This window comes from Cydia pomonella, chromosome 25, assembly GCF_033807575.1.
Source record: "Cydia pomonella isolate Wapato2018A chromosome 25, ilCydPomo1, whole genome shotgun sequence".
Taxonomy (NCBI): domain Eukaryota; kingdom Metazoa; phylum Arthropoda; class Insecta; order Lepidoptera; family Tortricidae; genus Cydia; species Cydia pomonella.
This window is the reverse complement of record NC_084727.1, coordinates 10,090,909-10,118,179: the sequence shown is the minus strand read 5'-3', so window position 1 is coordinate 10,118,179 and position 27,271 is coordinate 10,090,909. Positions and strand designations below refer to the sequence as shown.

At 38.2% G+C, this 27,271-nt stretch overlaps 2 protein-coding genes across 5 annotated transcripts; both read left to right on the top strand.

The window, feature by feature from the left end:
* The first annotated feature begins 28 nt into the window (after positions 1 to 28).
* On the top strand, positions 29 to 27,098 carry LOC133531441 (modular serine protease-like). Of its 3 annotated transcripts, none has more exons than XR_009801534.1 (7): positions 29 to 151; positions 1,336 to 1,500; positions 2,843 to 2,952; positions 9,591 to 9,758; positions 10,509 to 10,665; positions 12,058 to 12,289; positions 26,130 to 27,098. XR_009801534.1 is itself a non-coding variant. In XM_061869659.1 (7 exons), the coding sequence occupies exons 1-7, from the start codon at positions 121 to 123 to the stop codon at positions 13,235 to 13,237; spliced, it is 951 nt and encodes a 316-aa protein (XP_061725643.1). In that variant the 5' UTR covers positions 48 to 120; the 3' UTR covers positions 13,238 to 13,242. The 3 variants fall into 3 exon arrangements, 2 of the variants coding, with proteins under 2 accessions (XP_061725643.1, XP_061725644.1); XM_061869659.1 differs by lacking the exon at positions 26,130 to 27,098 and adding an exon at positions 13,084 to 13,242 and having other exon boundaries at positions 48 to 151; positions 12,058 to 12,223; XM_061869660.1 differs by lacking the exons at positions 1,336 to 1,500; positions 26,130 to 27,098 and adding an exon at positions 13,084 to 13,242 and having other exon boundaries at positions 50 to 151; positions 12,058 to 12,223.
* On the top strand, positions 17,728 to 27,271 carry LOC133531442 (modular serine protease-like). Of its 2 annotated transcripts, XM_061869661.1 has the most exons (7): positions 17,728 to 18,176; positions 20,582 to 20,746; positions 22,905 to 23,020; positions 24,061 to 24,228; positions 24,681 to 24,837; positions 25,915 to 26,071; positions 27,110 to 27,271. In XM_061869661.1, exons 1-7 carry the CDS (start codon positions 18,146 to 18,148, stop codon positions 27,261 to 27,263), a joined length of 948 nt encoding a protein of 315 aa, XP_061725645.1. In that variant the 5' UTR covers positions 17,728 to 18,145; the 3' UTR covers positions 27,264 to 27,271. The 2 variants fall into 2 exon arrangements, with proteins under 2 accessions (XP_061725645.1, XP_061725646.1); XM_061869662.1 differs by lacking the exon at positions 20,582 to 20,746 and having other exon boundaries at positions 18,055 to 18,176.

Here is a 27,271-nt window from a genome sequence, read left to right as displayed (position 1 = left end):
TTTATAAAAGGTTTATTTTATTTTTGTATGCATAATCTCTGGTCGTTAGTGCGTCGGTCCGTGCGGCCGGGGAAGCACGGATTGTAGTTATTAACTATTTATTGTTTGTAAACAAGGAAAATGATACAAAAACTAGTTTTTGTGCTAACAGGTTAGTTGCTTTAGGTAGTAGTCATGTGTAGGTTTAAATATGTGACCGCGGCCGGCAAAACGTCCCACTTTGTCGTTAGCCATAAGGACGCCTTGCCAGGTTATTCGTATACCTTATCTTATTATTTTCGGGGGCCCTTGCGGATACACTTCGACCCATAGGGATTTTTTGTGTAGTTGCCCCCTTAGGAAAGATTCGTCAGCTACTCAAGAGCTTTTTTGACCATCTCCATTTGCCGGATGATGGAGCTCATGGGTAGCCTTTTGAATTCCTTTGGTTCAAGATAGGCTGCTCCAAAGTCCTTCATGCTTTGTCTGGCGAGGGCGTGGTTATTCGTATACAGATACACGCCAATCTCGTCCTTATGACAAGCGACAAAGTGGGACGTTTTGCCGGCCGCGGTCATAATTATAAAACATCTTATAAATCTTATAATACATATAAAAAGGAAAATTTGATAGTTTTTTAATCGTTGGAACTCTATTAAACGCGAGCGAATGAGCGATTACACGATAGAGTTGAAGCGAAAACAAAAATCATCCCCACTTCACGTGTAGGGGAGGCACCATAAACAATTTTTTTTTTGAGTTTTTATTTTATTATTTAGTCGGCGTGATTTATTTATATATTCATGCCAAATTGCAGCTTTCTAGCACTAACGACCACCGCGCAAAGCCGCGGACGGACGGACAGACAGACAGACGGCCATGGCGAAACTATAAGGTTTCCTAGTTGACTACGGAACCCTAAAAAGGAGTGTTATCGATCCGATCGTGTTTTTTTGTTTGTTACCTCAGGAACTCCGTAAAGTGGAGCCCATGTGTCAATGTCAAATCCAGTTCTGATGATGAGATCTATGAGCAATTTGAGGGAACTCCTCAAATCGTGTAGGCAGGTAGGCACACATATATACCTATAACGGTTTTATATTTTAATCAACAAATCAAGCATATGTTCAAAAAAGTGCCATTTGGTGAAGTTTTTGGGCGGAGGGATATTATTTCCTCCCTTTTTGAAGTCGTTCCTCCCTTTTTTTGCTGTCCTGGGTATGACAACTCTCAAAGAGCTTAATTCTAAATAACTATCTATCAATATTTTGGTTTACAAGCTTCACAAATTAATTAAGTAAATCAACATTTTCCAACACATTTTTCTGAAATGTACTAATATTAAATAATATTCAGGACTCGTGTTATCTGAAGCCGACATCAAGGCATACAGCGACATAGACTACCAAGCCAATGGCGCCCAGCGCTTGAGTTGGAGTGTAGAAGTATACGAGTATTCCAACGTAGAACGACGGCACAAGTGTGGAGGGTCTTTTGTCACACCCACAGCAGTAATATCAGGTAGCAAAAAACATCTACAACTAGCAAATATTATCTATTATCTTATTTACTAAATGTTACTGTTAAATTCAACTTTAAATTAAAAATACCCAAATATTGTACTTTTTTCGGAGCAAAGGAATTTTGTATTAGCTGTAAGTGGAAACTGTTTTGGCTTATGTTCTAACTTTATCTTGTACCTTATTGTATTATTATGTGCTGTATGTTTCCCAAGAAAAAAAAAATACAGACAAAATGATCGAGAACATTTTCATGGAAAAATTGTAAATTTTAATAATGATCTTTGGTACATTTGCTATCTGCAACACGCTTGGTTAAAATATGCATAGTACCTACCTATAAAAATATGCGTAGTATCTATAAAAATCATCCACATCCACAACAGGTTACGTCAACTGCCTTTTACCTACTAAACTTAAAATAAAAAAAACCGGCCAAGTGCAAGTGGGATTCGCGCACGACGGGTTCCGTACCATTACGCAAAAAACGGCAAAAAATCACGTGAGTTATATGGGAGCCCCACTTAAATATTTATTTTATTCTGTTTTTAGTATTTGTATTATAGCGGCAACAGTAAATACATAGTCTGTGAAAATTTCAAATGTCTAGCTATCACGGTTCATGAGATAAAGTCTGTTGACAGACGGACAGTGGAGTCTTAGTAAGGTTTCCGTATGATAAGGGTATAAGGGTCCCGTTTTTACCCTTTGGGTACTGAACGCTTACTACCTAAGACTACAAACAAATACAAAGGAAACCCCCCACTTTGATATTCAACCGGATTATGTGCCAAAACATCTGCCAAGCCCTCGCTGAAAAGCCATATTTGTTGGTTGCTTCATTTTTAGGGTTCCCTTATAGATTCGTCATGTCCGTCTGTCTGTCCGATTATGTCACAGTAAAAAATTTTTTTCATCACACGGGTATCTATGGATAGGTCTTCAAAAATGATATTTAGGTTTTTAATATCATTTTTTTTCTAAACTGAATAGGTAGTTTGCGCGGGAGACACTTCCAAAGAGGTAAAATGTGTGTCCCCCCCCCCCCCTGTAACTTCTAAAATAACAGAATGAAAAATCTAAAAAAAATATATGATATACATTACCATGCAAACTTCCACCGAAAATTGGTTTGAACGAGATCTAGTAAGTAGTTTTTTTTAATACGTCATAAATGGTACGGGACCCTTCATGGGCGAGTCCGACTCGCACTTGGCCGCTTTTTAGTGTGTGAGATTGACACATATTTATTTAGAAAAAGAAAGATATAATACTTTATGCAGCATGCATGCTGCTATACTGTATGTCTATTATGATAAGTAATTATTATAATATATTTCCAGCGGCTCGGTGCTTCTGGGACAAAGGGAAGCAGCTCCCGGCCTCCAGGTTCGAGGTGGCGAGGACCTTCAGAGTGTTCGGCATTGTTTGGCAATCGGTGCAGAAGTCCAAAGTAAGGAAATTTTCTACTCATCGACTATAATTTGTTCAATTAAGATTTCGTATACCAAACTATAGTTGCGTACCTACTTTTGATATATGGGCTCCCAACTCAACTATACAATTTCTTTCGATATTACGCTGTAGTCAACTATAAAAACATTGACCAATCACGTGGCACCGCGCTCCCATAGAACGGGGGACGGGCGTAAAACGTAGCGATTATATGCTCTTTGGACGGGCGGGCGGTGGCTCGTGCGTTTGTCGTTTTATCTACACACATATCATAAACCCTCTATGATGCCATCGTAGTCCGTAAATAATGGCCAACATTACGATAAACTGTTTTGTTACAACAAATTTCTTATCTGTGTTATGCATTCAAATTTGGAACATCTCTGAAAAAAAAAGCAATTCGTTTTGATCTCTTTTCTAATATCAGTCGAGATGCCTTTTTGTTCGAAATGAAATGTCAATTGCATACAATTTTGACATATCTCGCCTGTTACTTTGTATCGAATGATACGGAAATAGGCCCCCGACTCTAGTTTGTCTCTGAATAAAATAAAAAACTACATGCATGAAAAAAGGTTTCATTTACCGCCATTTGACGTAAAGTTTATCTTTTATTTGTTTTAAGTATAAAACGAATATGTTTTGTTGTTTTTAAGGTAACTATAGCAAAAGTTTCGTGTAATATAAGCGATAAAAATATTTCGGTGACGCCACCACATATCCGCGCCTCATGATGCCCCAACGAAGGCTGTAATTTGAGTTAACTAGTGAATATTTCATAGAAAGTTATATAGTTATAAGTTATATGCGTGTAGATAAAATAGTGTATGTAACTGTACATAATTAGGCATTAAAACACTCGTGTGATCTTTTTAAGAAACTCACTCCGTTCGTTTCTTAAACCCACACTCGTGTATTTTAATGCCTTTTATTATGTAGCAGTCACATAAACTACTATTGTCTACTTAGATACTTACCAATATTAGTTTAACAGTCCAGACGCGGTTTATTTATTTTGTATAATACATTTTAGAATTTAGAATTTATTAATATAAACGTAAATAACTATTTTTTACTACAAAACCTAAATTCATTACTTATTCAGGTTTTATAGTAATAAATAGTTATTTACGATACAAGTGCAGAAAATAGGAAATTCGCCACGAGTGGTGATAAATTAAAACATGACCGAAGGGAGTTTTTTAAATCGACATACACGAGTTGCGAATTACCTATTCACACGTGTATCGTACAACGTTTTACAGTACATAATGGCTCTGTAAAGTTTCGACATATGCACGGAAAGTGCTCATTCCCGCACGCGTGCGGGAAAGTAGCACCATATGTACTGTAAATATTATTTTCTCAAACTTGTAATGAAATGTTGACATGACTTACTTCAAATTAGGTCCGGAAATACTACATATCAGGTGCGATGAGTGAAGATGATATGTAAAGGAATTTCATACAGCCTTACACACCTAGGCCTGTAAGGCAACCTTCTTTTGTTTTTTAACGTCAAATAATGGCACGTCTTGGCATTCAACTATAAAAAACCTATAAGCAAAATTCTACCAGTATGTTTTTTTTCATTATTTTGTCTTTTTTTCTATTTTGTGTTTGTTAAATATTAATTCAGGGGTTCAAAGGGGAACAAAAATTTTATTATTTTTGCGCTACGACGCACGGTTTAGGAGATACAGCCCCAAGAAGTTTTATTTTATTCAGTCATGCAGAAATCTTTATAGGGCTGTATCTCCTAAACCGTGCGTCGTAGCGTAAAAATAATCAAATTTTCGTTCCCCTTTCGGTAACAACAATAAACACAAAAAAGAAAAAAAGGAAAAAAGGGTAATGGCGTGCGTGGTAGTGCCAAAATGATTACATTTTTGTTCCCCTTCAATACCCCACGCACTCAATAACCTATCACATTAGGACATGAAACAATCATCATCATCATCACCCAAGTAGCACACGGGGTGGGAAATAGCTCGTATATCATATCTATTTAGATTAAGTGAAATATATAGCCATGACTAAGTTCTATATAGGTGGAAAGAACCCATATAGACCCAATATAGACCAAAAAGGAGAAAAATTGCAGCCTATTTTTGGTTCTAAATTGAATCCATAAGAGATCTCTCGATTACCTTAAGTGGCAATTAGAACTATGGGTGACAGTTATGCGCAGTGAACGATTTATATTGAACGAATGAATGTATTACAATTTCAGTTCGGTCAAGGAGTGATAAATAAGACGCCCAATTTCCTTTGAGTGGCGTGGCAACAATTAAGACAATAAGTTGTGCTTTTTAAAAGTGAATGTGATCTGCCATTTTAATTTTGGATGTTAATATCTGTTTGGTAAAGTGATGAAAACTTCACGTTATACAGGAATTGAAATAAGCACGAAATCCTTGCGAATTATTTTTTACTGTGAAACTATAGTATGGTTTCTTTGTAAATTTCGATGCGCCTTTGATTTGATCCAGGAATATTTAAAAGGAGAGTGCTAAATCAAATGAGGAATTGATACTGATAAGGAATAAAACTGTTAAAAACCTGACCTAATGATTGTAGGTTACGTACAATGTTAAAGTAACATCGTCACAACTATCAAAGGTCTGTGATTATGCGTCAGTGTGATAAAATTCTGTTTAAAATAATTCATTTTCAAGGACTCGATTTGTAAACATGGCGGAACAAAAAATATTTTACAGTGTTTATTTTCACTTATTTGTTCTCTATTTAGAACTATCAGGTCTGAAAATCACTTATTTGTATCTTGCGAGTGGCAAAGCAGTGAATGCTATTGACAGAGGAGGCGCCACAATAGAAAAAATAAATCTGGGGGCAGGGTAGTGCCCCCGCCAAGACGAGCAAAGCGAAGCGCATGGCCTACCTTTTCTAAAAGCGCTTCGTCGTTTTTTTGAACCCTCATAACTTGGGCTTGGATTATACCAGATAAACCAAATTCTCGGGATATAATGTCAATAGTGGACTTATTAAGCATAAAAAAATTCAGATGCATAGCTCTCATACTTGAGATTTTGTTCGTATCGGAAAAACCCCGTTTTCGTCACTGACTCACTTCACTCACTCACTGATGATCACCAAAACCCTTGGGGTACTTCCTGAAGTCCTAGGAAGCAAAAATTTGGTATGTAGCATAGTATTAGTATACAAACAACAAAAGAAATAAAAAAAATGGAAATTTATAGCCCTTAAGGGGGTGAAAAGAGGGGTGGAATTATGTATGGGGAATCAATAACCGCTGAACCGATTTAGATGAAATTTAGTGTGTAGATAGTTTTTCCTATAGGGAAGGATATAGAATAGTTATCAACCCCAAAATCACCCGTAAAGGTGAAAAGGGAAGGAAAAGGGCATTAGGGAGAATAGAGGAAAGTTTGTAGGGGGATCAGTAAAAAAGAAGCTTTTTGTTCTTTATATCCTGCTACCTTAAGGTTGTCTGGAAGAGCTCGCTCACAGCGATAAGAACGCCTGTTGCTACCTTTATTTACATTGTAAATCTGTTACTGAATTTTTCTTCTGTGGTCCAATAAAGTGTATTTACTCTACTTACTTTACCATTTGTATTAGGGGATGGAAGATTGTCATGCTTATGACAATACACAAAGAAGACATTTACAAAAAGAAGTGAAATCCTATCAAAAACATTTTCATGGAAAATGTTGCCTAGACGAAACCATAAGGCTCGCACTGTCAAAAAGTTATCAGATTTATTGTAGAGCCAAGCTTCTAACTCTACAAGCCCTTACTTCACAAACTCTACACCTTAGTCAAAATATGTGGCTTGGCCGTTTCGTTACTACAAGTATACTTAGTGAATAAATTTTGCACCTTACGCCCATGTGACAGTAGCGAAACGGCCATGCCACATATTTTTACTCTTGTTGTAGAGTTTCTGAAGTTAGGGCTTGTAGAGTTAGAAGCTTGTCTCTACGAGAAATCTGATAACATTTTGACAGTGCGAGGCTTATGGTTTCGTCTTGGCAACATTTTCATGAAAATGTTTTTGATAGGATATTATGTGTATGACCTAATTTTGGAACTGTTAGATCGTTAGTGGTTTGAAATAAGTGAAAATAACTGCTTTTGGTTTTCAAGAACCTATTGAGACTTAATTATGCGTTGGAGTGGCAATAAGAGTATTTCTAGCCCTTAAAGTTGCAATCACTTAAGGTTCCAAAAGGGCCGTAAAATTATCTCTTTAGCCACTATTGGTGATATACTACTCTATTATACTAGTCATTTGGAATTAAAAGTTCCAAATAAGGGTATGTTCCCACTTATATGTAGAAGTTGCTTATAAGTGACTTTAGGACCTTATATAGCACTATTGCTTCTTATTCAGTGACAATTAAAACCTGCATGCAACTTTAAGTAGCAAAATCGACTTTACCCAACCATAAGTAATAAAGTAGAAACAATAAACGTTCCTAAGCAACTACAAGTGACAGGATGCACTCATATACAATTTTGAGTTGTGTTTAAAGGTATAAGTTTTATCAAACACTGTTAAACCACTCATTTAGAACATAAAGCTATAAGATAAGCTGCAAAATTCACTAATATGCTGTCGCAAATAGGATGATGCCCAAGCTCATCCTATTTTTTTTTTAATTATTTCATTGCAAGTTTGAGAAAAGCACTATACAAATCTCGGCGGGAAACGGGATTGCCGGCCGCGTCTCCCTAATCGACCTCGCTCGCTCGGCCGTCTATATCTACTTGGCCTGCAACCCTTCGTTTCCCGTCCTTTATAGTAATGTACTATGTTAATGACTCGTAGAAAGAGTATTGTATACAATAGTGATTATAATCAAGCTATTCAATCTCGAAACTACTCGACTGAAAAGCTCACGAATTCACTATTGTCTGAAATAATAATAATAAGGCGGTGATCTTGGACACGGCGCGGATAGTCCGGCGGTTCCTCTCCCTGCGGCCCTGACCACCGGCAGCTTGGGCCCTGCCCCGCTGCTCGCGGCACCCTAGGTTAGGTTTTTTATAATGTGTTTATATCTTTTGTATTGTTTTGTAAGTGTTTATATATTTTACTTTTATATACATATTGTAAAAAGCCTAATCTGAGAGAAAAAGATAAATAAAGGAAATAATAATAAATATTAATAATAAATATTATAGGACATTATTACACAAATTGACTAAGTCCCACAGTAAGCTCAATAAGGCTTGTGTTGAGGGTACTTAGACAACGATATATATAATATATAAATATTTATAAATACTTAAATACAAAGAAAACACCCATGACTCGGGAACAAATATCCATGCTCATCACACGAATAAATGCCCTTACCAGGATTTGAACCCGGGACCATCAGCTTCGTAGGCAGGGTCACTACCGACTAGGCCAAACCGGTCGTGAAATACTATTGTATACTGGACAGAGTTGAGAGAGAAGTTCAGTGGTTTAATTAATTACCTATACATACTTTGACTCCCCATTTCCCTTAACGGATGATTTTTGGGAGGGAAGTAGAAGAGGGAGCTGGAAGGGGCGAACTTTCTCTGATCAAATCGGGAAAATCCCGAAGAGCACCCTACACCGGCGAGCGTGTATGCGGAATGTCATGAAAGTGAAGGAAGCGAAAGAGGTGTCAGGGGGCCTACCGCGAAAACCGAAATTCGCAAATTGCGGGGATCTTTGGACCCGGGTACGTCCTTAAACTACGTCCAAAAGAGAGGTATGGGCATTGTGAATGTCATCTCGCTTTGTGAGGTAGGGCACAGCCAGTGGATGTCATTCCAGATCTAGAGCAGAGCCCAACTGGGGAAGTACCTCCACCTTACAGAAAACAGCAGCCAAATAACACTAGACCCTACTCATAGTGTTGTGTTCCTGCCGGTGAGTAAGGTTGCCAGAGCTCAACTAGGGGGGGCGGGTATAGGGTCGGCAACGCGCATGTAACTCCTCTGGAGTTGCAGGCGTACATAGGCTACGGAGACTACTTACCATCAGGCGGGCCGTATGCTTGTTTGCCACCGACGTAGTATAAAAAAAAACTTTGTCTTTTACTCTTAGTAAGACGTAATCAGAGTGACAGAGAAAAATGCCCGCAATTGACGAATTTCGATTTTCCCGGTAGCCGCCCAGGATCGTAGCAAGTGGAAATCCGTGGTCTCTGCCAGTCCCTATATCCCTCCGGTAAATAGGCGTGATTATTTGTATGTATGTAAAAAGTAGGTATGCTATGTTCTTCCCCGGGACTCAAACTATCACTATATATTTTTTAAACTAATTTGTTCTGCGGTTTAAGCGTGAAGAGGAATTAAAAATAAGGTATTTTTAGGGTTCCGCACCCAAAGGGTAAAACTGGACCCTATTACTGAGACTCCGCTGTCCATCTGTCTGTCTGTCTGTCCGTCTGTCACCAGGCTGTATCTCATGAACCGTGATAGACAGTTGAAATTTTCACATTTTATTTCTGTTGCCGCTATAGGAACAAATACTAAAAAGTACGGAACCCTCGGTGGGCGAGTCCGACTCGCACTTGTCCGTTTTTTACAGACAGACAGACGGACGGACAGCGGAGTTTGGGTACGGAACCCTAAAAAAGGAAAGAAATTGCCAAAAACTTATTTTAGGTCAGCACGATCCACCTTCCCCCGTCGTACCAGGACAGCGCTGGTAGTTACGCAAACGACATTGCCTTGCTGACTCTCGCGAAGCCGCTCCGTGGCGTGATACCTATATGCGTCAGTTTCAACAAAGACCTGGAGAAAAGGCAGCTGACTGAAGGCAACTTCGGTCGGGTAAGTTAATTGTTATATGTTGGATGCGGACATTGACGTGTTGATGCTAGCGGAGGCGCTGCGCGGCGCGATGCCTATATGCGTCAGTTTCAACAAAGACCTGGAGAAAAGGCATCTGACTGAAGGCAAATTTGGTCGGGTAAGTTAATTGTTATATGTTGCATGCGGACTTTGACGTGTTGATGCTAGCGGAGGCGCTGCACGGCGCGATGCTTATATGTGTCAGTTTCAACAAAGACCTGGAGAAAAGGCAGCTGACTGAAGGCAACTTCGGTCGGGTAAGTTAATTAACTTGTTTATACAATGTGTTTGTACACCTATAGTGGAGCCGTTAACCACGTATAGTACGATGAATTTTATCGACGAATCACCCCAAATACCTGTCTTTTCTCAACCATTTTAAAAATGCACACCTTCAAATTTTCATGGCTAAGCGCCAAACACGACTGCATTTGGTTAATGCACCATTATCTGTCGCACATTTAGAAAAAAATATCATTCGATAGCTTATGAATTAGGGCATAAATTTCAGGCATAATTGTCACAGAAAATTTTCCAATTTTACTCGAAAATAATTACCAAAAAAAAATTGTTTTCAATAACTTACTTTCTTTTTACAAATTCGAAAACTTCTCCTTACTACAATGCTGTATTTGCGTCACATGACCTTACTACGCTAGGCGATTCGCCCTTACTCTTTCCGATATGGCTGCAACCTACAGGCTTCCTCTTACATACTATTTTGTTCAGAACATGGGCAAACTACAACGGACGGGCAACGGGCTCCCCCCTTCATTGTTCACGGCATTAGAGGTGCCCTACGTGTCCCGAGACCGCTGCGACCAGGGGGAGCTCTACTACAGAGAACAGCTTACGTACGACAAGATCTGCACTGGATTTAAACCAGGTAACATCGGAGTCTAGTAAAAATAACAGCGTCTTGACATTTTCATCGGGTTTGAATTGTACTCTGTATATTAGGTATTTAAATAAAAGTAAATAAAATCTACCCTCAAATGGCTCCTTAAGAGCCCTTATTCCTTAGAGCGTTCTCCGATTTCGCGAAATAACGCTCGATAGATGGCGTTGGCACGCGAGCGCCGGCAACTCGACGCGCGTTTTAATGGAGACAAGAATAATCTTGATAGTTTTCAGTATAATTTCAAGCAACATTCATTTTAGTGTTATATTATATGAGCACTCTTTATTTTATTTTATATGCTCAGTAGTAGTGTACAGAGTGTACTATAACCGTTGCTCTTTATTCTATCTCTTTCACACTAATGGGGAAATGAAATAGATAGTAAATGACTTAAATTGTAATCATTCATGTACCAAATGATTATTGTTTACTGCAAAATTGAGAACCGAAACGACACTTCTAACTGCAAAATTTGAAAAAAAAAAAACATTAAAAATGAGGTTTAAAAGAGAAAATTAAAATTTGAACTGTTCCAGCCCCTAGTTTAGGAAAAAAAAAACTAATAGTTACGTCTTAATCTTGAATGAAAAAGGAAGCATTTTACAAAATACGCTCGTCTGTAGGAATAAGGCCTTTAGTTGAGTGTAGATGAAGACATGACATGATCAAATAATATAGGTTAAAGTCAGGTCGTTCAGTGGCAGATCCAGGCGGTTTTGTATTTGGTTGGTTAACCATTAAATTTATTATAACTACCCGAAAATGTACAAATTGTTTGTTTACTTTTATTTAAATACCTAAACATACAGAATTTTATAGGTACTCGTAAGGTGGTAGAATGTTCGCGTTCCCATGACGCCTCCCCATACGGCATACTGTGGGAAACGCCGGTGTGGGTTTAGTGGGTAAGCTCTCCCCCCTCTTTCTCAATGGAAAAAGCCGGGAAGTGAGAGTCCCACATAGGTACCCCCCAAAATGGGCCTACCTCAGGCCAGGGGGACGATGCGTAACAGCATACCCACACCGATAAAAAAAAAAAGGTCAAAGCCCCTATGGTGCTGCTAGTGAACACTTCGAAGCCTGTCTGCAATGTGAACCAGATAAACCGTACGAATAACGGTTACCGCTAAATGAATTTTACGGATTAACTGACGTATCTGACTGAGTCGGGAGAGAAAGAAGCGCCTGGCGTCCGTTAGTTGTTGGGTGGGCGACATTCAGAAGATCGCAGGGCACTTCTGGATGAGATTAACCCAGGACTTGGATAAGTGGCGTTGACGAAGAGAGACCTAGGCTCAACAGTGGGCGACAGGAGTCTAAAATGATAAGGAACTATAGTTGACTAGTTATTTTAGTAACAACACCTTCGTTTTCCAGGTGCCTTTGACAGACCCGAATCGCTGATCTGCCGCGGCGACCACGGCAGCGGCCTGGCGTTCTACAGCGGTACTGAGTGGAATGCTGTACCATACCTGCGTGGTGTCGCGTCCACACCCTTCCGTGCTCCTTCTGTGCGTACATACAACACTTGCTCTACATACAGGTAATTAACGAAGGCAATATCTCTTTATATCTCCCTCTATATCTTTAGCTGCTGCTTCAACACGAGGTGCGGTTTCCGGCATCCTCTTTTGTAAGACTATAGCTACGTGTCCTATTACGAAGCTGAGTGTTACTTATACACCGTTTACTGGTCATGCACAGTTAGAATTTCCTTCCGTCTGTCTTTGCCGAGGTTTTCTTAGAGACTACATTATTTTTGAGGTATTTCATAGAGTGCACTTCGCTATATCTGTGTGATGTCGCTTCCACACCCTTCCCTGGGCATTCAGGCCCTTATGGAAGCTACATCAGGTGTTCTACATTCAAGTATGCATACTTAGTCAATATAATCATGCCCCCGAACCTAAACGGTCACAAATAGTGCGGTATCAGAGGAATTTCATTCAGGGACATTTCTCGAAGGACTACAGTACGGGATTCTTCGAAGAGTGTACTTTGCTCCATACTTCATGTAGGTATGTATCTTGGCTAGTGATATGTATAAATAAATAAATAAATAAATATTATAGGACATTATTACACAAATTGACTAAGTCCCACAGTAAGCTCAATAAGGCTTGTGTTGAGGGTACTTAGACAACGATATATATAATATATAAATACTTAAATACATAGAAAACACCCATGACTCAGGAACAAATATCCATGCTCATCACACAAATACATGCCCTTACCAGGATTTGAACCCGGGACCATCAGCTTCGTAGGCAGGGTCACTACCCACTAGGCCAAACCGGTCGGTGGATGTATGTACACTTACAATACATTATTACATTTCGCAAATTGTAAGTTTGTTAACAAACCACTATAGCGGGATTTAAAATAATACTTCTTTGTCAGGTACGCCGCGTTTACGCTCGTTTCATCGCACCAACGGTTTTTGGAGCAACACATACCCGGAATAGAGGATAAGTGTGCGCAGTACTACAGAATTAATGCAGACGACACTTTTGAATGCAACTGTCATTGTAAAAATAATACAACTAGTACCTAAGTTTTCCCTGCAACATTGTTTTATTTATGTACTTACCTGGTGCAAAACCTGAAATTGTATTTTATGTAATCGAGATATGATAGAGAGCTTTCCAGTCGAGTACCGTGTTTAAAGTTTAAAGTTTAAACTTTAAACTTTAAACAACTAAGCTTGCTGTGTTGCCTAAATAAGGTACGGGATTGAAAAGTCATCTAATAATAATAATAATTCAGCCTATATACGTCCCACTGCTGGGCACAGGCCTCCTCTCATGTGCGAGAGGGCTCGGGCTATAGTCCCCACGCTAGCCCAATGCGGATTGGGGACTTCACATACACCTTTGAATTTCTTCTCAGATGTATGCAGGATTCCTCACGATGTTTTCCTTCACCGAAAAGCTAGTGGTAAATATCAAATGATATTTCGTATTCGTACATAAGTTCCGAAAAACTCATTGGTACGAGCCAGGATTTGAACCCGCGACCTCCGGATTGAAAGTCGGACGTCATATCCACTCGGCCACCACCGCTTTTAAAGTCATCTAAAATGATACTTTTTTATTGTAAAACCTATGTGAGAGAGAAAGATATGTGTTAAATTTACAGATTTCTCTGTAAATTTTACAAATTATCTGTAAATTTTACATAACTATTTTTTCCGTGTACATTTAGAGTTTAGTCTTTTCTATAGGAGTGCGGTGGCATGTGATTGTTATACCTAAAGATTTGACATAAAGCTATAATGCATTTTTGGCGAATGTTACTACTGGTCCGTGAATGAAAAGGGTCCATGCTTACATCTTACTTTTATACCTCTTATATTGAGAATTTCGGGTTCGTATCCTAGTAAGGGAATTTATTGTGTGTTTATTAGTGAACATTTGCTGTCCTGAGCTTCTTTGTTTTCTCTGTATGCATAAGTATCTAATATATATATATATATATACCTTTAAACGAGCAATTCTTGTATATATATTTATATATAAATATATTTCTGTGATCTCGGAAACGGCTCTAACGATTTCGCTGAAATTTGGTATATGGGGGTTTTTGGGTGTATACAATCTAACTAGATAGGGAGCGTGCATGAACTGTAGGCAGCACAGGAGCCGTCAGATTTTTGGCGCGAGGCGTAAATGTGATGTTTTTTGTTCAGATGTAGCCCACAAGATGGCAGAACCTACTATGCATAAGAAAACACGTGACGTGTAAATGTGCATGTTTATGGTTCTGATTCAGGCCACAAGATGGCAGACTCTCCAATGCGCACGGTCCCTATTAGTCTTATGTTTGGGAAAACGCGTGTTTTCGAGTTTTCATGTGTTTTTCTTTAGACGCAGAATATGGTCGCTAATTTCGTGTTGCCGATCACTGTCCGTCTGGTCCAGCGGGTTAAGACGCGGACTGCTAAACGAGTGTTAAGGGTTCGAATCTCGCCCGGTGACTATTTTTTTTTTTTTTTTATATGTTCAAGTTTATATATAATTTTTTAATTTTTATTGTTTTAGACAAGTTTAATTTAGTAAAAAAATGTAGTTAAGATTATCACCTATACACCACCATATTACAATAAATAGTTAATAACCGAGCAAAGCTCGGTCGCCCAGGTACTTGTTATCTAGTACCCACAACACAAGTCTTAATGAGCTTACAGTATTACAAAAAATAAAAATCAATTTATTCAAGTATCTTGGATCTCTTTTGCATCGTCAACATCTAATATATTATCTTAACATGCATAATTACAATAAAAATTAATTAAACGGAGTCTATAAATTACAAGAGAATGTCTAAAAATCACAAAGTAAAAATACATTGTCATTTCGAAATTAAAGTACTTAATGCTAGACAAGAAATTAAAATATGCGCATAAAGTGCGATTAGTACCTAATGGTAGTTATGTCATAACATTAATTAAGTTTCATGCAACATAACATATATTCAAATTATACTTACCTACCTACTTGTAAAAAGGCTAAATCAGCATTTTGCATCGTCAAAAACAAAATTATATAAGAACAATGATGGTCCCGGGTTCAAATCCCGGTACGGGCATCTATATGTGTCATTGTTCCAGAGTCATGCGTATTTTCTCTATATTTAAGTATTTATATATAGTTGTACTCTGGGCTTACTCAATTTGTGTAATAATGGTTATCTTTTTTACTTATTTATGAAATGGATGCTTGTAATACGATACTGGTAAGATTTCTGGTCTTTCAGGGTCTGAAATATATAAAATAGAGGTCAATTTACCATTACGGTAAATAGCTTTACTTAATATAACCACTGATCGCTTAATAACACGCGGTAAATAAATAATTTTGAAACACTGCTTTGACACACCTTCAGAGTTAAATTTCTTATCTAGGCTTTCATCAAATTGGTTAAAGAAACATGTTACGAACCAATCAGTGGTCTTATAGTAACGTTCCTCGTAAGATTCTGAATATCATATTACGATGCCGTGCAACGTCCGATTCACTTATGATAGTTCAAGGCTGAACAGCAAGGCAACTATCACTACAAAGATTCAAGCTCATACAATATGGAGTAAAAATAAAATAATAATATATAGTAATATGGAATGTGGCCAAGAGCATTCCCCAAAAGTTTATTAGATAGAAGCCGTGCTCAGTATTTAATAAATGCCAGAATGTATACTTACCTTATATATCAGCATATTGGTCGCAGTGTACCGAAGAATTCGTGTTTGGGGTCAGTTGGTTCCTCGTGAAATCTAGCCCAGTCCGTCTTCTTGGAAATGGAAGTACCTAAGAAGCAGATGACTGGACTTCATACCACACTAGTCTGCCAATCCTGCTGTGGCCAGAATATGGTCGAAGCTGACCAGATTCAAAAGCAAACCGGAAGAAAAACACGAGAGAACTGCATGAAGGAGAACTTTTGAAATGTACCCATTTATGTGTCTGTGAAAGGACATGCCTTGACACATATGACTTAAAATTAAACTCACGTAATACCTAGATTGAATAATACTTAAAGTTTGCTTCGTATTCTTTGTGAAAATAGACCATAGAGTTGGCATTTACTAACTATATGCGTCTATGCAAATGCGAGGCTCCAAGATGTTAGCAGCAATCTTTCCAAGGTTCCTTTTTTCACTGAACGAGACATTTTTTTCTAATTACATATTATGTACCTACTTTTTAGGGTTCCGTAGCCAAATGGCAAAAAACGGAACCCTTATAGATTCGTCATGTCCGTCTGTCTGTCCGATTCTGTCACAGCCACTTTTTTCCGAAACTATAAGAGCTATACTGTTCAATTCAAACTTAGTAAGTGGATGTATTCTATGAACCGCATTAAGATGTTCACACAAAAATAGAAAAAAAACAATAAATTTTGGGGGTTCCCCATACTTAGAACTGAAACTCAAAAAATCTTTTTTCATCAAACCCATACGTGTGGGGTATCTATGGATAGGTCTTCAAAAATGATATTGAGGTTTCTAATATCATTTTTTTCTAAAATGAATTGTTTGCGCGAGAGACACTTCCAAAGTGGTAAAATGTGTCCCCCCCCCCGTAACTTCTAAAATAACAGAATGAAAAAACTAAAAAAAAATATATAATATACATTGTCATGCAAACTTCCACCGAAAATTGGTTTGAACGAGATCTTAGTACGTAGTTTTTTTTTAATACGTCATACAATTAAAAAAAAATTTTTTTCATCAAACCCATACGTGTGGGGTATCTATGGATAGGTCTTCAAAAATGATATTTAGGTTGCTAATATCATTTTTTTCTAAACTGAATAGTTTGCGTGAGAGACACTTCCAAAGTGAAAAAATGTGTGTCCCCCCCCCTGTAACTTCTAAAATAACAGAATGAAAAATCTAAAAAAAATATATGATATACATTACCATGCAAACTTCCACCGAAAATTGGTTTAAACGAGATCTAGTGAGTAGTTTTTTTTTAATACGTCATAAAATTTAAAAAAAATTTTTTCATCAAACCCATACATGTGGGGTATCTATGGATAGGTCTTCAAAAATGATATTTAGGTTCCTAATATCATTTTTTTCTAAACTGAATAGTTTGCGCGAGAGACACTTCCAAAGTGGTGAAATGTGTGTCCAAAGACTCCAAAGTGGTAAAATGTTGAACAAGATCTAGCAAGTTGATTTTTTTTTAATACGTCTCAAATGGTACGGAACCCTTCATGCGCGAGTCCGACTCGCACTTGGCCGCTTTTTTTTCTTTATTTTAGTATCCACATAAACAACACATTTAGTCGGTCTCCGGTGTGTGTACTTCATATTTTGTCGATTATCGATGCCGAATTGCCGATGTCGGTAAAGAGATATTCATCGGCGCGAGACGTTATATTTTTTTTTAGGCAAATTACTTTTAGTAGAGGAATGATATGTTATGTTTTTTCAATCTACATACCATAGGCTTTATTATCTTATTTTTGTATGTAAAAAAACTATGTAAACTGCTTAGTTTACAATAAATAAAAATCAAAAAACATAGTCGAAAAATTTGATCATTTGTTATTTTTTTAATTTATTTTTTAACAAAATGCCATTTTAAAAACCAGAAATGAATTCTACGTTATTGATTTATCCGAAATTGATACCAAACATGACCTATCCTATTAGCTACACAGGGATTGTTCGAATATTTATAACAAACCCGGGCGGAGCAGTATTTTAATCGCCCCCCCCTCTCGGACCCCAGAGGGTGAGGTCCCGATGGCTCGACTTACTTTGATATAAGGAACCACTGTGCCCAGTTTCATGCCTTATTCAAGAAAAGTAAGGTTCGACCTCTTTTTGTCACTAAGAAGCTATAAACCGTGTTCTTAGCACCGCCGGGCTGCGTTAGTCCGTCGGTCCGTGCGGCCGGGGAAGCATGGATTGTAGTTATTAACTATTTATTGTTTGTAAACAAGGAAAATGATACAAAAACTAGTTTTTGTGCTAACAGGTTAGTAGCTTTAGGTATAGTAGTTATGTGTAGGTTTAAATATGTGACTGCGGCCGGCAAAACGTCCTACTCTGTCGTTAGCCATAAGGACGGACGCCTTGCCAGGATATTCGTATACCTTATCTTGTTATTTCCGGGGGCCCTTGCGGATACACTTCGACCCATAGGGATTTTTTGTGTAGTTGCCCCCTTAGGAAAGATCCGTCAGCTACCTATTCAAGAGCTTTTCCGACCATCTCCATGTGCTGGATGATGGAGATCATGTGTAGCCTTTTGAATTTCTTTGGTTCCAAATAGCCTGCTCCAAAGTCCTTCATGCATTGTCTGGTGACTGGCGAGGGCGTGGTTATTCGTATAAAGATACAAGCAAATCTCATCCTTATGACAAGCGACAAAGTGGAACGTTTTGCCGGCCGCGGTCACAATTATAAAACATCTTATAAATCATATAATACATGTAAAAGGGAAAAGTTTTTTAAGAGTTGGAACTCTAGGGTTGAAGCGAAAACAAAATTGGGATGAATTTTACTTTACGTGTACAGGAGGCACCATAAACAATATTTTTTTTCTAGTTTTTATTCTATTATTATTTAGTCGGCGTGATTGATTTATATATTCATGCCAAATTGCAGCTTTCTAGCACTAACGACCACCGCGCAAAGCCGCGGACGGACGGACAGACAGACAGACGGCCATGGCGAATAAACTATAAGGGTTCCTAGTTGACTACGGAACCCTAAAAAGGAGTGTTATCGATCCGATCGTGTTTTTTTTGTTTGTTACCTCAGGAACTCCGTAAAGTGTGAACCGAATGTGTCAATGTCAAGTCCAGTTTGACTGCTGAGTATGAGCAATTGAGGGAACTCCTTAAAGAACGCCAAAAAGTTTAAGGGAACGCCAAAAAGTTAACTGGTGAAGAGCGAATATGAAGCTTAACTGACAGTAGGAAAGTCGCTTTGACAACGTCCGCCATAGCCTTTTTAATGGTCATTGGCGTCGCGGGCACGACAGACGATGACCGTTTTAGTGGTCTTTGGCGTTGAAAAGGTTAAATCGTGTAGGCACACATACCTATAACGGTTATAGGTATATTTTAATCAACAAATCAAGCATTTGTGTTCAAAAAAGTGCCATTTGGTGAAGTTTTGGGCGCAGGCATTTTATTTCATACTTTTTGAAGACGGTTTTTAGGGTTCCGTAGCCAAATGGCATAAAACGGAACCCTTATAGTTTCGCCATGTCCGTCTGTCTGTCTGTCTGTCTGTCTGTCTGTCTGTCTGTCTGTCTGTCTGTCTGTCCGAGGCTTTGCTCCGTGGTCGTTAGTGCTAGAAAGCTGAAATTTGGCATGGATATATAAATCAATAAAGCCGACAAAGTCGTACAATAAAATCTAAAAATTTAATTTTTTTTAGGGTACCTCCCCTACACGTAAAGTGGGGGTGAAATTTTTTTTTCGCTTCAACCCTAGAGTGTGGGATATCGTTGGAAAGGTCTTTCAAAACTAATAGGGGTCTTCACCAAACATTTTTTGATAAAGTGAATATGTTCGGAGATAATCGCTCCGAAAGAGAAAAAAAATGTGTCCCCCCCCCTCTAACTTTTGAACCATAGGCCCAAAAAATATGAAAAAAATCGTGGAAGTAGAGCTTAAGAAAGACATTAAATGAAAACTATAGCAGACATAATCAGTTTAGCTGTTTTTGAGTTATCGCAAAAAGTTTTCCCTTCATAGTAAAAAGACTTACTTTAATTAGGTACTGATTATTCAAAATTTGCCTATTTGTTTAACTCGGGTGAAAGGTACCGTTTCATCCCTTGGTTAACAATTTACTATACTTTAAGCTCCAGTTTAGCTTATTGTGACGGAAGAGTAACTACGGAACCCTACACTGAGCGTGGCCCGACATGCTCTTGGCCGGTTATTCTTTTTTTTTTTGCTGTCCTGGGTATGACAACTCACAAAGGGCTTAATCCTAAATAAGTAACTATCTATCAATATTTTTTTTTACAAGCTTCACAAGTTATTTAAAATTTTATTAATTAAGTAAATTAAGGGTAAATCAACAACATTTTCCAACACAGTTTTCTGAAATGTAAGTAAGTAAATATTCTTTATTGCACCAATAGTTTTACATTTTACATACATGTAAATGTAAAACTACAAATAAATTTTAAAGGAAAATAGATCCCGGCAATAACAGGCGGTCTTATCGCTAAAAAGCGATCTCTTCCAGACAACCTTTAGGTAGCAGGAAATTTAGAACTCATACAAAAGTCAACAGGTAGTGCAAGGAGCTAAATATGGAGACTATTCAACACAAACACACATACTACTTATATAAGTATTAAAACAATACCTAATAATATACTAATAAATATACAATGTAATACTAATATTTTCTCAGGACTCGCGTTATCTGAAGCCGACATCTATGCATACAGCGACGTAGACTACCAAGCCAATGGCGCCCAGCACTTGAGATGGGCTGTGGAAGTATACGATTATTCCAAGGTAGAACGAGATCACAAGTGTGGAGGGTCTCTTGTCACACCCTCAGCTGTAATATCAGGTAGTAAAAAGCCGGCTCCGGATTTTTTTTTGAATTATCTCGTGTACGTAAAGTTAGTTAAGCTGCAAACTGAATTCGGAAATGTTATTTGTTAATTAAAAAAAGAATAAGTTAGAGAAATTAATATAATGTAAAAAAAAAAATCTTTGGTAAACTTTGGACATAAGGGGGAGGGGGATGGTAATATTTTTCACAGTTTCTTTCATTTTTTTTTTCAATATGAAAAACAATTTGGAATGTACAATTAGAGCTCTTTCAAATGATACCCCACTTGACCTAGTCACTAGACTTTGAAATTTTGCCCCCTCTTCATATTGGGTATTTTCTATAATAATTCAAAATATTACTTTCATTTTGTCTGGGTTAGTTGTTCATAACTGTTCCAAATTTCAAATCGATAGCTTAACCAAATTTGGTCATTGAAAAAGTGACCTTGACATTAAAATAATTCCCACCCACGGATCCGTGTCTAAGCATAAGCGATGTGACAGACGGACACTGACAGAGTCGCACCATAAGGGTGCCTTTTGTACCTTTTTGGTACGGAACCCTACGGATTACGGATGGAATACTCCCTGACCACCCGTGCCCTGGAGGAGGCATGGACCGCAGATGGGAAGCCCTCAGAGACCAAGCAAACCCCTTCTCTGCTCTACCCATGCGAGTACCCCCAGTGGGATTCAAGGAACCGCACCGGTTGTGATCCGCTCTTAACCGCTTAAGAACAGGAGTTGGCAACTGCGGCCACCACTGGTACAAATGGGGCTGGAGCTCCTCTCCTACCTGTAACTGCGGGCACCCAGACCAGACCATCAACCACATCATTCTGGAGTGCCCCCTTACTAGATACGCAGGCCATGTAGACGATTTTAAGATCCTATCAGAAGAAGCAGTCGCGTACCTGGGAAGGGCGAAATTCTAACTATAAATTTCTTTATGTAATCCAGTGACATTATATATACGCCATACGATAAATATAAAAAGCGGCCAAGTGCGAGTCGGACTCGCGCATGAAGGGTTCCGTACAATTTAAGACGTATTAAAAAAAAATCTTCTTACTAGATCTTGTTCAACATTTTACCACTTTGGACACACATTTTACCACTTTGGAAGTGTCTCTCGCGCAAACTATTCAGTTTAGAAAAAAATGATATTAGGAACCTAACTATCATTTTTGAAGACCTATCCATAGATACCTTACACGTATATGTTTGATGAAAAAATTTTTTTTTTTAATTTTATGACGTATTAAAAAAAAACTACTCACTAGATCTCGTTCAAACCAATTTTCGGTGGAAGTTTGCATGGTAATGTATATCATATATTTTTTTTAGATTTTTCATTCTGTTATTTTAGAAGTTACAGGGGGGGGGGACACACTTTTTTTCACTTTGGAAGGTTCTCTCGCGCAAACTATTCAGTTTAGAAAAAAATGATATTAGAAACATTAATATCATTTTTGAAGACCTATCCATAGATACCCCACACGTATGGGTATGATGAAAAAAAAATTTTTTTTTAAATTTCATGACGTATTAAAAAAAAACTACTTACTAGATCTCGTTCAAACCAATTTTCGGTGGAAGTTTACATGGCAATGTATATCATATATTTTTTTTTAGATTTTTCATTCTGTTATTTTAGAAGTTACGGGGGGGGGGGGGGGGGACACACATTTTACCACTTTGGAAGTGTCTCTCGCGCAAACTATTCATTTTAGAAAAAAATGATATTAGAAACCTCAATATCATTTTTGAAGACCTATCCATAGATACCCCACACGTATGGGTTTGATGAAAAAAGATTTTTTGAGTTTCAGTTCTAAGTATGGGGAACCCCCAAATTTTATTGTTTTTTTTCTATTTTTGTGTAAACATCCTAATGCGGTTCATAGAATACATCTACTTACCAAGTTTGAACAGTACAGCTCTTATAGTTTCGGAAAAAAGTGGCTGTGACAGAATCGGACAGACAGACGGACATGACGAATCTATAAGGGTTCCGTTTTTTGCCATTTGGCTACGGAACCCTAAAAACGGAATCCTGAAAAACGAACAATAATAGTGTGTGTGAGATTGACACATATTTATTTAGAAAAAGAAAAATACTTTATGCTGCATGTCTATTATGATAAGTAATTATCATAATATATTTCCAGCGGCTCGGTGCTTCTGGGGTAAAGGGGAGCAGCTCCCTGCCTCCCGGTTCGAGGTGGCGAGGACTTTCGAAGGAAACGACATCGGCCCTATTTGGCAAACGGTGCAGAAGTCCAAAGTAAGATATTTTATATACTGGACAGAGTTGAGAGATAACAATTACAAAGGGTCTAGCAGGCTAAGGAAGGAGAAGTGACCCCTGTAACGAATATCAGATTTTTATAATGTCATTTGTTGGCTATCTTATAATAATTATAGAAACACCTTAACTTTCAGCCAAAGAGTAAAGTAAGTATATAGCCCCCTATCTTGAACCGTCATTTTATGGACACATTTTTCAAAGTCGTTTTTCTCCTGAACTATACATATATGGGACAGCAATCAAACCAAATCATAGCTACAAAGAATGAGTAGGTGTATAACTCAGATTTTGTTTTATTTAATTCCCTGAAAAATAATGATTTAAATGTCAGAGATTTTTTTGAGAGCTCTTTTAAACAAGTATTTGTAAAGGTACAACTATGGAAAAAATCACATAAACTGCAAATAGTATAAGTTACTACCATGCGAAAAATCAGTTCAATATAATTGGTGCAACATACTTAAAAAAAAAAAATCAACGAAAGCGTTTAGCTATCAGTTCTGTGGTTGTGGGTACCGCTAATATTATAACCAGAGTAACCGGAACTCTATTTTCAACTTATACGCTTACTCTCATACTCTGGTTATAATATTAGCTGAAAATCGTTGAGCATTAGACTTTTTGTTTGCCGCGATATCTATTGTTGAGTAGCAGTACTGAGAGTTCCTCTACTTGACGCTAGATGTAGACTACGAAAATAATAGTATTTTTGGTAACAAAACCGTTGTATGGAGTGAGCCTTCTTAATTCTCTTTGATCCACGAATACTTCCTGTATATAGTCACTAAGAGAACCACTGGCACACGCGTCTAGCTCCTTCCGCCGCAGATCATAGACTGACTGTTGACAGCTACTTCGCCACTGGTGTACATGAGAAAATGTATATGTATATCTGGGATACACTAGACACTACACATGGGTAAAAAAAAAAGAAAAAAAAAATCATCAATTGCTTAATCGAATCGTCTCCTATCGTTAAAAAAAAGAAAAATATGGTTAAAAAAATCTTATTGTAGGTCCGCACAATCCACTTTCCCCCGTCGTACCAGGACAGCGCTGGTCGGTACGCAGACGACATTGCCTTGCTGATGCTCGCGAAGCCGCTCCGTGGCGTGATGCTTATATGTGTTAGTTTCAACAAAGACCTGGAGAAAAGGCAGCTGACTGAAGGCAACTTCGGTCGGGTAAGTTAACTTGTTTATACAATGTGTTTGTCCACGTATAGTGCAGCCGTTAACCACGTATCGTACGATGAATTTTATTGACAAATCACCTAAGTCATTTCTCAACCATTTTTTAAAATGCACCCCTTCAAAGTTTTATGGCGCCAAACACGACTGCATTTGATTAATGCGCCATTATCTGTCGCACATTTAGAAAAAAAATATCATTCGATAACTTATGAATTAGGCCATAAATTTCAGGCATAATTGTCACAGAAATTTTTCCACAATTACTCGAAAATTATTAACAAAAAGAAAAATTGTTTTCAAAAACTTACTTTTTTTTACAAACTTGAACATTTCTACAATGCTGTATTTGCGTCACATGACCTTACCACGCTAGGCGATTCGCCCTTACTCTTTCCGATATGGCTGCAACCTACAGGCTTCCTCTTACATACTATTTTGTTCAGAATATGGGCACACTACAACTGGGGGGCAACGGGCTCCCCTCTAGTCTGTTCACGGCATTAGAGGTGCCCTACGTGTCCCGAGACCGCTGCGACCAGGGAGAACTCTACTACAGAGAACAGCTTACGGACGACAAGATCTGCACTGGATTTAAACAAGGTAAAAATCGGAGAGTATAAGTATAAGCTAACAACAGCTTTGTAGCTGGCCCCAATGGCTTATCCTTTGTCTATTGTTAACTAAAACCGCGCGTGCCACTTATACAAAAAAAAGGGCTGGGTAACTTTAAGCGGTTATTTAATTAGAACTCCTATGGTAACTGAAATAAGATCCAAAATTAACAAATGGAAAAATAATTTGTGTATTCTTGTGTGGTCCCTATACGGTTACTGGCGCGTTATCGAAGAGCGCACATACACTGGCTTTTTGAGTGTTGGACTAGCCCGCGCTCAGGTGCCAATTAGAATTATACGACCCTTTTTTTGCAGGTAGTGGCACGCGCGGTTTTACTCGTAGTTAACAATAGACAAAGGATAAGCCGTTGCGGGCCAGCTACAAAGCAAACAACTATAGTAAAGACAACAGCGTCTTGACAAGATTTTCATCGGGTTTGAATTATACTCTGTATCTTTAGGTAAATTTGAAATAAAAGTAAACAAAATCTACCTTCAGATGGCTCCTTAAGCCAGGTGAGGGTAGATGAGAAACATTACTTACATGATCAAATAATGTAGGTTAAAGTCAGGTCGTTCAGTGACCGATCCAGGCGGTTTTTTATTTGGTTGGTTCACCAATAAATGTTATAACTACCCGAAAATGTACAAATTGTTTGTTTACTTTTATTTAAATACCTAAAGATACAGAATTTTATAGGTAAGGTCAAAGCCTCAATGGTGCTGCTAACAGTGAACACTTGGAAGCCTGTCTGCAATTTGAACCAGATAAACCGTACGAATAACGGTTACCGCTAAATGAATTTTACGGATTAACTGACGTATTTTAAGTCACTTGCGCTTCGTGTTTCGAAGACTAGGTAGTGAAGGAAGCGCTTGGCGTCCGTTAGTTGTTTGGTGGGCGACAAGATCTCGGGGCACTTTGGATGAGATTAACCCAGGTCTGGGATAATTAAGTGGCGTTGACGAAGAGAGACCTAAGCTCAACAGTGGGCGACAGGAGTCTAAAATGATAAGGAACTAGTTGACTAGTTATTTTAGTAACAGCACCTTCGTCTCCCAGATTCCCGCGGCAGACCCCAGTCGCTGATCTGCCGCGCCGACCACGGCAGCGGCCTAGCGTTCTACAGCGGTACTGAGTGGAATGCTGTACCATACCTGCGTGGTGTCGCGTCCACACCGTTCACTGCCCCTTCACACAGCATCTGTTCTACATACAGGTAGATGAAGCCAATATCTCTTTATATCTCCCTCTTATACCTGCTGCTTCAACACGAGGTGCGGTTTCCGGCATCCTCTTTTGTAAGACTATAGCTACGGGTCCTATTAACGAAGCAGAGTGTTACTTATACACCGTTTACTGGTCATGCACGGTAAGAATTTCCTTCCGTCTGTCTTTGCCGAGGTTTTCTTAGAGACTACATTATTTTCGAGGTTTTTCATAGAGTGCACTTCGCTATATCTGTGTGATGTCGCTTCCACACCCTTCCCTGGGCATTCAGACCCTTATGGAAGCTACAGCAGGTGTTCTACATTCAATACTTAAATAGTCAATATAATCATGCCCCCGAACACATGCATGATGATGCATGGTCACAAATAGTGCGGTATCAGAGGAATTTCATTCAGGGACATTTCTGGAGGGACTACAGTACGGGATTCTTCGAAGAGTGTACTTTGCTCCATACCTTAGATATACTTCAAGTATGTATCTTGGCTAGTGATATATCACTTGTTACGGAGCGTTGGGCTTACGACTCCGAGCAGCAATTAAGGCATAGTCTATATTTAGTTTTTTTAGCATTAGAAAGAAGGTAAGTGATCTTGATATTTTTTTATTTATTAAAAAACGCTTTTAAAAATAAAATCAAGGCAAATATGCAACAATTATATATCAATATCTGGTAGATGCGCGTTTTCCCAGGGATAAGACCTAATTATTATAGTTAGTTCGATTTTCGCCTCCTAAAACCCCCATATAACAAATTTCATCGAAATAGAGCGGTTCGATATATATAAATATATAGGGTTTTGCAATAATTTCCAATAAAAAGACACATGTAGATTGTTTTTAGACGTTTAGTAGACGAACTATACAGGTATCATAAGTGTAGTGAGCGAGAAAAGAAAGACAAGATCTCAAACGAAAGTTCGTCTTTCAAAGCGGTGTATACTTAATGTACATTCTTATATTTCGCAAATTGTAAGTTTGTTAACAAGCCACTATATCGGAAATTAAAATAATACTGCTTTGACAGGTACGCTGCGTTTACGCGCGTTTCATCGCACCAACGGTTTTTGGAGCAACACATACCCGGAATAGAGGATAAGTGTGCGCAGTACTACAGAATGCATGCAGACGACAATTTTGAATGCAACTGTCATTGTAAAAATAATACAACTAGTACCTAAGTTTTCCC